General features: G+C 39.2%; 1 protein-coding gene across 2 annotated transcripts in view; it reads right to left on the bottom strand.

Moving 5' to 3' along the window:
• Positions 1 to 10298, bottom strand: part of col14a1a (collagen, type XIV, alpha 1a) — a 128394-nt gene that overhangs the window by 79771 nt on the left and 38325 nt on the right. For both annotated transcript variants that reach the window (XM_034873365.1, XM_034873366.1), the window contains exons 10-18: positions 9070 to 9221; positions 8039 to 8168; positions 7554 to 7699; positions 7278 to 7407; positions 6842 to 6981; positions 6346 to 6472; positions 3846 to 3985; positions 1246 to 1378; positions 729 to 764 (exon numbers count right to left, since the gene is read on the bottom strand). In XM_034873365.1, coding sequence (XP_034729256.1) covers positions 729 to 764; positions 1246 to 1378; positions 3846 to 3985; positions 6346 to 6472; positions 6842 to 6981; positions 7278 to 7407; positions 7554 to 7699; positions 8039 to 8168; positions 9070 to 9221 — 1134 coding nt within the window. The remainder of the gene's footprint in view (positions 1 to 728; positions 765 to 1245; positions 1379 to 3845; positions 3986 to 6345; positions 6473 to 6841; positions 6982 to 7277; positions 7408 to 7553; positions 7700 to 8038; positions 8169 to 9069; positions 9222 to 10298) is intronic.

A 10298-nucleotide genomic window follows, 5' to 3' on the forward strand; every position in this document is an offset into this window, starting at 1 on the left:
AAAAAAGCTTTAAACCAATGAGACATGTCTATGCAGTCCTGGGTGGATGAAAATCAGTGTGAGGGCTTCATACATAATGCAGCTTTAAACTATAAGCCTTGCAAAGGCGACTCACTATCTATAGTCTCTGGGTGAAGCCAACTTGGTAAACACACCTATAAAAAAACAAAAGCTCTTCCAATCGTTTTTCATAAGATTAATCATGCCTGAGAATCTTATCAATGTTTCAGTTTTGCATTCATCAATCTTAATCAAAAGAGACAGTGTGGACCTTTTCTAAGCTCTCAGTAATTCTGAATTTGCTTTCTGAAACTAAATAAGCAACGAGGACGAAAACTCTTCTTCGGGAAATTGCTATAACTGTGGCAACAACTCCATGCACTGGAATGTAGTAAAGCCTATCATATGTTAATGGAGAAAACTTTCTATGTGATTAACATTTGGCTGTGTTCTCTGCAAGAATTGTCTGCAAGTTTTTTAAAGCATGTAACTTAGCCACTGCTCACTAGACACATGAGAGCAACATTGTTTTAAAGAACTCTTAAGGTTTAAACATTACAGAAGTATACATCTCATGGAACAATTTTAATCCAACATGAGATTGTGTCACATCTTTTCAAATTAGTGTGCCATTATTACAACATGTATATCATTGAGTGTGATGCTTCCAACACTTACACTCCTGACATTTAGGAATTTAACACAAAAGCTATTTAATCACTTCTTACCTGTGGTTGTGGTAGCAATCGTTGTTGTCTTGGCCACTGGGAAAATGCAGAGAGCATAAATCAGATAAGTGGATCGAACCTCTCGTCAACAACTCTCTGTTTCAATAACTAAGGCAATTAAACAGAAATACATGACAAATCATCGCAGGAAAATAGATTTTCTTCTTTTGAGATAAGTTGCAACAAACAAATGTATGCAAATGGGCTCATGCAGAGCCAAGTTTTGAACTCAGAAATGTTAATTCTATGACCCTAAAGTGCAGATTTAGTGATTGGACTGGTCTGTTGTTTCAACAGACAGTGGCACTTCAGTGAAGAGAGTTAGTATGAGCTTAGGTCACAGGCTAATTTCAACATTAGTTCATTTAATTACACTTGTCTCTTTCTCTGGGAAATTTTTTTTGATTCTGACTTTCATCAAGTTTTGTATTGATTAGATAAAGCACATACTACAACTGCCTTGTTAGTAACACAGCAGCCAAACATGTTGCCAATAAAACAGTCTAATGTAACTTACATGTGGTCTCTATAACAGACACGGTGTCACTCTCAGATTCATCTTTGAAAACAGCTGTTAACATAACTTCATACTCAGTCGCCGGACTCAGACTGGTCAGCGTGTATCTATTATCACTTCCACTCAAGACCACCTGCAGAAGAGAAACACACACACACACACACACACACACACACACACACACACACACACAAGTCTTAGCCTCATATTACAACTGACATCCAACAATGTCTTCTTTCCAAAAACTTATTTTTCTATATTTCCAAACATGTCAACCATGTGCTCTTGCTGTTTTATAACCTTCTCACAACAGTTCTTGCAAGTTCTTCCCAAATCATTTTTTGTTGTCATGTTTTGTTTAAAATGTGCTGTTAACATGTTAGGTCACATTCTTGCTATGGGTACATGATTCAGAAAATGTAACGATCCAATTCAATATCGATTTTTAGACTCAAGATTCAATTCAAAATTGATTTGTGTTTCAATAACGAATTTCAATTAAGAAAAATGGTTCACAGTATGTACATCTACTTACTTTTCCCATGTGATAGTATACACGCCATTACACAAAAGAATAGATTTATGGAATTCTATGAATTGATTATGAATCTGTAGAGATTGAATCGTGATACAAATGTGAATTTTTTTGCACACCCCTACTTCATGTTTTTTGTATTTTTATTTGTTGTTACTGTATTTTTGCTCAAAGAAAAAAATTGAAGTGATTCCTAAGTACCCCTGCAGATGTGATAAAGTTTTGAGCATTAACCAACAATCTGACAAGATTATTCATACTCCAAGTACAACACCAGACTTTCAAAATGAAGTTGGTCACTGAGGTTTAGAAGAGAAAACTGCTGAAACATAAAATAACAAATTGCCTCAATGCTTGTAATTTAGGCAAGAAAACAGCAGGAAATGGTGATGCATGTTTTCATAGGATGGTGTCTATGGAAACAAACTGATGTACTTTGTATGTGAATTTGGTTGCAATACTCTGTTAAATAAATTATGCATTGTAGAATACATCATCATTTAAATGTAGGTCTATACTGTAACATACATTTGAATGATGCCATTGTAGGACTTGACAAAGATGACCATCACAATATGAGTTATTAAGGAATGTGTGGTTTCCCCTGAATACAACAGCCAGTTGGATCAACTACTGCTGCAGGAGTCCAAACGACCAATACAATTTATCTAACACAAAAATAAGTCAGATCCCAAAGTAAACACAAAGAGGTCATCAAAAGTACAGCTTGCTTTGGAAGAGAGCAACATTGAAATTGGAATTTACTGAAGATGACTAAATAACCATATTATGTGCAGGAAAATGGTTATTGACCACATTATGTGCATGAATTTGTTTCTTTCAGAGCCCTTTGAGGCACAGTTATATGCAAATTTCCGCAGTGGGGCCACCCAGTTGTGCTTTCCCAGGAGCAGGTGCATCTTTAATGATTCCTACTCTTGCTTTTCTTTTTAAATTACCTTGCATTTAGTGAGATATATTTCGTCATTTTACAGCATTGCCATTTGTGGTATTTGCCTGATTAACAAGTGGAGTCAAACAGACATTCTATTTTGATTAACTGGCTATCTGCATTCAAAAAAGCTATCAGGATGCTAGAAAAACAAAAGTACCCAAACAAAACAGCATGATCATCAACAGTATCATTTACGTATTTCATGGAGCCCTAGATTATCAAAATTGTCAAGTTTTGATCTGAGTAATCTTTCACTCTGTTTGTATGCCTTTGTCAGTGTGGCTGTTCAACGGTATTATGTTTAATCTCCTCTCAGATATACCAATACAGAGTGGTCGGTTGGTGGAGGATGTGTGTGTTAGTGTGTGTGTTTGTGTGTGTGTGTGTGTGTGTGTGTGTACATGTGTAGAGTATGTGGGTGAGAGACAGAGAAAAGCTGCATGTATCCCTTTCTCTATGCTGGCAGAATTACCAGCCCACCTCTCCAACTCCCCAGAGTGTTATTTTCAGCTCTGATGACTCTCAGCAAAATACACAAATACACAGACATGCTCACACAACATGCACACACAGACACGCACACACTCTTACAGACCTGAGGGCTCTATCGCTGCCGCCCAGCTGTCTCTAAACCCCAGATCATGGTAATAAAACACCCAAGCCATTAATTTGTAGATTTGTTCAGCCTTTATTTATACTCAGCCATGCCAGGGGTTTTACCAGCTAGCAGTAGTGTGGTTAAGTTTATATGCAATTCTATAAAGTACAGGCTCCCCTTTATCTGAGTATATGGAGTGCAGCCAATAGAGATAATATGTGGACCCCTGGCTGAATAAACATAATCTGAGTTCATGCAGGTTATTCATCTTGTGATGCTAAATTATAGATTGGTGTAATTTCTTGAGGAAGTAAAGTTTGAGGATAGTTTAAAGCTGCACCAAGGACTCAAACTTAAAGTTTCATGCCTGTAGTGATCATCCTCCCAGATCAAGATGAGCTGGGAGGATGATCTGCACTGTCACATTTCACTTCTTGTGGGTGAAAAACCATCTTGGAGAAAACTGTATCTAAAACAAACACCTTCACATCCAGTATTTTATTGGTACTGACCTCCTTTGTGTCGCCACCTGTGAACGGTGCCCAGGAGAGTCTGTAGAGGATGATGTCATCCGCTGAGTGATCCCAGCTGACCTGAAAGCTGTCTATGCCAACATCATTGGAGCGTAGATCCAAAGGACCAGGAACTGGAGCTAAGAGGTAGACAGCAAGGTTTCATTTTTGTTTGTTTTACCTTGTCAATGGCACACCATTTCTAACAATGTTCTGTTTTTCCATATGTGTTTGTGATATTTCCACAGTGTTTTGCACTGATTTCTCCTCATGATGCTTCCCACTAAGCAGCACAAGCCCTGCCTTACTGGCTAATAGAAAGATAACTGACAAAAGGCTTGGCTGGTACTGCAACTGCACCGTTTGATTCAACTTTCAAGGAATTGCAAGAAGTATTTACTACTGCACTGTAAGCACACTTATCATGATCGTTTTAAATGTTATTAAAAATATTAGCTTTAATTTTCCTTGAATATTTATTCCCCCAAATACCTTCAGCTGCAAAGAATTAAACATCCACTCTGGTTGCACCAATCCAGACTAGGAATCAAGCTGTGTCATTGGAACAACATTAAAATACCATGCAAAATACCATGCAGTCACTACTATGGTAGTATGCTAATATCCATATGACCATGAGCTACTTCAGTTAGGGACATAGTACAATCTGGGACCAGGATAATGAATAGCTACTGTCCTGACTAATGTACTGCACACATTTAAACTGTTTATTAAGCAATTATGTAAACTTACAATCTCACTTTGGGTGTGACTTCTTCAGAGATGGGAAGTAACTGTACTCAAGTAGGTTTTTCAGATATTTTTACTTTACTATTTATTTTTGTAGTGACTTTTTACTTTTACTCCTTACATTTTAACACAAATATCGGTACTTTCTACTCCTTACATTTTACAAAATGGACTCGTTACTTTAGTCGTCTAAAAAGGTTGTCCATCAGGTGTGATTGTGAGTGCATGTTGGTAAATAGCATGGACACGCACCTCAGACCCGAAAGCGGGTGCGCACAAAAGTGAGAAAGGAAAAAGAGACTAGCTGTCCAGAAAACAATCAGTTGAGATTGTGTGTGTGTGTGTGTGTGTGTGTGTGTGTGTGTGTGTGTGTGTGTGTGTGTGTGTGTGTGTGTGTGTGTTCTTGAGAACTGTAAGTCATATAACTTATGTTGTCAGTTCATTCAAGCGTGTTGTTGTATTGGTCTATAGTCTTTGCAAATTAAAAGTAATTACCTAGTGATTTTGGTTGTTTGTATTCTTCATCTGTTAGCTAGGTTGCACCTGGCTGTTGATTCATAATGGCAATTGTTGAACGTTTTTTTATTTTAGATGCATTATTTACATGCTACAATTACACTGGATAAACATAATGTAATTAATAGTGGGTTTATTGTTATGTATTATTACTATTTTGCCATATTTGAGCACACACACGCATATATGTAGATTCTTTTAAATGTTAAGGGAAAGACTAAAAAAGAAAAACTTTTTTGCAATTGAAATCATATCTTGCTACACAGTCAGAATCTGATTAACCTGGAGTCCCAGTCTCTGTCACAAAAATCATATATGGGATGTTTAAGGCCTATTGGCAGACATCCATTTACAATGTAGCCAATGGCAAGGAGCCTTTTCTCCTTGTCCACTGAAGTTTCTCAGCTTGCACTCTAGTAACGTTTGTGTGGTCCAGGTAGCTTAGCATCAAAAATGTGTGGTGATTTGCAAGGCTACTTTTACTTTTATACTTAAAGTAAATTTCCAAGCCTGTACTTTGTTACTTTTACTTGAGTAAAGAGGATATATCAGTACGTCTACTTTTACCAGAGTATTTTTAACACAAGTATCTGTACTTCTACTTGAGTATGGAAAGTAAGGAATGTTTGCCATCACTGTAACTCTTATCAACATTTCGCACACCTCCACTCAAAAACCTTTAAAGTCCATTAGTTCATGAAGCTCCCTTTCTCAAACCTGGTCCATTGAACAAAGTTTGCCAGGAGATCAATAAAAATCAACATGGCCCTTTAGAGTGAGTAGTTTTATAGTTGCTTGCCAGAATACATTTCCTTTAGCTGACTCAGCCCTGGAGCCCAACTGCTTGTTGCTTAACGGGATATTATTTCAAATCAATATCTTTTAGCGTGACATAATAGTCAGGGACAGTGAAATGACCTTTTAATGTGACTAAGCTATTATGCAGAGGTGTAAATGAGATGGGCAGACTGCCAATTTAGCAGAAAACCCAGTAGGGCCTGCTAAGGAATTGTCCTTTGCAGAGATGGCAAAAAGTAAATGTTGAAACACCAATGAGGAAGACAAACTCGACAGCACTGTAAAAAAATTAACAAATGGTCTTGATAATTTCCTTGCCACTGGTGCCAACATTGGTTTTCTACATCTTCCCTATTTAAATTCAGCGTTTGCAGTGAGTCCCCAAAAACAACTGCAGTATCTTCTCTTGTATCCTTACAGCCAAAAAGTGACTTACTGGTAGTAAATCCGTCTGTGAGTGGCTCCGATTGGCCCTCTTTATACAGGGCAAAGATGGCCACTGAGTACTCCATCAGAGACGTCAACTCGCTGAGGTCATAGAAGTTCACTGGACCTACCTCCACCTGCACAACACACAGAGACACACGGCATGTCCACACAAAAAATATATTACAAAAGGAATAAGCCAAAAAGACAAAGTTTGACAATGTTTGGCGATAGATTATTATTCACTCCTGTGAAGATTGCAATCTGAATAGTTTCCAAGCTGATTTACATCAGTGCTCAATACTCATTCCAGTCTAACCTTTTCACAGTAAGAAGAACAATCCCTACAATTAATCTCTTTTTGTTCTATTCTTCCTTCCTTTTTTTCTCACTTCTTCTCATCAAGACACAGACTCTTGCAGGTATGAATGTCAAATATAATGAATCTAAAAATGCACGTAAAAAACACATAAAATCCCAGAGCCACGCATGTCACACACACACACCTCCTTTGTGACTAGTCCGTCTGTCTTGACCCACATGATGCGGTAACCCTTAACTCCTCTGGGCACGGGGTCCCAACTGATGTGAGCAGAGTTATGAGTGATGTCAGAGAACTGGAGGTTGCTGGGATGACTAAGTGGTACTGGAAGAAAGAGAGAGAGAGAGAGAGAGAGAGAGAGAGAGAGAGAGAGAGAGAGCAAGTGGTTGATGTGTGTTAGCATGCTCTTCTGCTTCTTGATTTGTAAGACCCAGTTTGAGTTTTAAACTTGAGAGTGAAGACATTGTTGGAAAAAAAAGATGTTTAGTCTGATCCAAATGGCTGTTTGAGGGTTAAGATTAGTATTTAATTTAAGTGAAAGTTAGGATAGAGGATCAGAATGAGAGCACTCATGTGGACAGAAGTTAAAAATGGTATGTGTGTGCATGTGCATTACTTACATGTAGTTTCCTGGCTTGTAATAGGGTCACTGGCCTCCTCCCCATACATGGCATAAACAGCAACGGTGTATTCAGTGCGAGGGGTCAACCCATCCAACTCCAGCTCTGTCACTGCATCCGACACCTTGACCTGGGGCACAAATGCACACATTACAGCGTTTAAAACAAAACTGACTCTCAGCTGCCAAGTTGCTGTTTTAAACTATACATTGAATAAGCATTTATCTTTTTAAAGTATCTTTTTTTCCTCTTCATCTATCTGTTTTCTTTCACTACCTCCTTCTCGTCCAGGTCTCCCTCATCTGTAAGGGGTGCATACAGCAGCATGTAGCCAGAAACTCCATCCACACTGTGCCATCTTGCTTTCATTGTGTTGTGAGTCACATCAAACAGCTGAAGGGCCGTCACTGTGGGAAGAGCCACTACATACACACAAACACACAGCGCAGTTCAATCAAGGAGGCCTCATTCTAATAAACCAATAATTTTCAGTTGGTCTAGATCAAAACCCCTTGTATTGTCTTCCTAGATGCTTTTAACTTAATGCCTAATTGGGCCTTATTTTCAATATGTCTGGCATTCAAACTTTTAAGCAACTATAGTCAATTTGTGACTTTAGACTGACATTGCAAGCATTGGTGTGATGTTTTGTAAGTCAATTTGTGTGTGTGCGTGTGTGTGTGTGTGTGTGTGTGTGTGTGTGTGTGTGTGTGTGTGTGTGTCTGTGTGTGTGTGTTTGTTTGTGTGTGTGATAAACTTACGGGTTGTTTCTGATCCTCTGAGAGCTTCACTTGCCTCGTTTGCGTACATTGCAAACACAGCCAGATGGTACTCAGTGAGAGAGCTGAGATGTTGCAACACCGCTGAAGTCTCACTACCGTCCACTACAGCCTGGGGCCAACAGCACAAGTGGGGCGGGGGATAGGGGGTGTGAAAGACAGACAGAAGGGACCGAAAGGAAAAATGGGAAGCAGAAATGGATGGGAGAAGGGGGAAAGAGGGGTAGGGGACAAAAAATAGTGGGGATGAAATGACAAATGGGCGCGAAAAAAGAGTAAGGCAGGGTAGGGAAGAGAGGCCGAAAGATAATGGTAAAGGAGGGGGAACAGAATTGATTTATTGAATGGGATAAAGCAAACAAACATTTTCTCATCATGATCTACATGGATGACAGTTGTGATAGAGATTAGGTCCAGGCTGAGCCAGCTGGAAAGGTCTCCAATCGTGGCTCTGGAACATCTGGTTCCCGTAAACCAAGCTAAGCAAAAGATTTTATAGTTTTTGTGGTCAAATGATCTGGAAAAAACAGGCAGGTGCTTCTATCAACCAGAGTATAATTTCTAGTGAGCCTTTTTCACCTACACGGATGTTCAGGGGAGTTGTGAATAAAGGGATGAGAGTGAGAAGTATGAATTAAAGATACCACCCGCGTCTCAGGGAGAAAACTGAATCAATCCAATCTCAATCTGTATATTTGCCCAAATACTCCAGATACAGAAACTCCCAATAATGTAGTAAATATGATGGAAAAACCGAGCAAACACAGCCTAAACCCCCTCTCTGAGCTCCTACTGAGTCTCTTCATTTTAATATTTTAGGTCTTGCTTGAGTGTCCACACATATGCATGTATAGCTTTCAGATAACAGTAAACTGCAATGAGTGCTTGCAATGACATTGATATTCCTTAAATGTGTATTTGTAGTGGTTGTTTACTCCTGCCGCTTTTCCCAATAAAACACTATTAGTACAGTAAATAGGTTCTTAGTGAAAGAAAAAAGACACAGCATTTACCTCCTGTGGTTCTCCTCCACTAGCAGGATGATAAACCACTCTGTATTTCTCTACGTTTCCAGGGGCGTGGCTCCATGAAACCCTAAAGCTTCTGGCCGTGACTTCTGATGTCAACAACTCAAGGGGCGCTCCTGTCTGCTCTGGTGCCTGTTCTAAAAAAATAAAAGGAGAGCAAAAAAGGAAGGATAAGAAAACAGATTGCATCCAGTTACATAAAATGACTCCCAGCGAGGAACTATTAGGTAGGAAAACACACATGCATTGAGGATCAGCGATAGTGTTGAAATATAATCAAAACACATTCGACAGGATTCATGGTTTAAAGAGATCCTCTTCCTTGTTTTTCCATCCTTCATTTTTTGGTGCCTTTTTCACCATTAGAAATAAAAACTTATTGAAGGAAAGAGTGAGAAAGAAGAATAGGATGGAGAAAGAGGATGATGTGTCTTAAAATAATCAACCTTTTGTGGCAAGATATAATTCCTATTTGGTATGAATCAATGACCTCATGAGTTATATGACATCATCTTCCCCTACAGAGAAACTTTGCATTAAAGACCACAGTCTATGGCCACTCAAGCTCATTGTAAATATCCAGATTCACACTTCCAAATAAAACCTTCTTACAACTAAAGCTGCTTGTCATTTCAATGTGACATTTTATAATCCAGTCATGCATTGATACTAGGATAGTCAAGGTGATCACACTTTTAAATAGTTAAAGGTCCCATGGCATGAAAATGTCACTTTGTGGGGATTTCTAACATTAATATGATTTCCCCCAGCCTTCCTATGGTCCCCCAGTGGCTCAAAATGGCAATAGGTGTAAACCAAGCCCAGGCTTTAAGAAAATGAAAGCTCAGATGGTCCGATCAGCAATCTTGCCCCTTGTGAGGTGCCTTGCCCGCCCAGAGAATTTGGCGCACCACCGAGAGAGAGATACATCATGGCTTTCAAACAAGCAAAGTGGCAGTTGGTCAAGGCCATACCCCCATGCTCAACCTTGCCCCCCCCCCCCCCCTCCTCAAAAGCTACAGGAATGGCACATCCTAAGGAAAGTTCATCGTGGGACTGGCTCTAGTGGCTGTAAATCTGCACCAAGGCTGAATTTTGGGAAAGAGATTTCAGAAATGGTATTAGGGGACCACTAAGGTCAATATACAGTGGGTACGGAAAGTATTCAGACCCCTTTAAATTTTTCACTCTTTGTTTCATTGCAGCCATTTTCC

This window comes from Etheostoma cragini, chromosome 6 (genome assembly GCF_013103735.1).
Source record: "Etheostoma cragini isolate CJK2018 chromosome 6, CSU_Ecrag_1.0, whole genome shotgun sequence".
Taxonomy (NCBI): Eukaryota; Metazoa; Chordata; class Actinopteri; order Perciformes; family Percidae; genus Etheostoma; species Etheostoma cragini.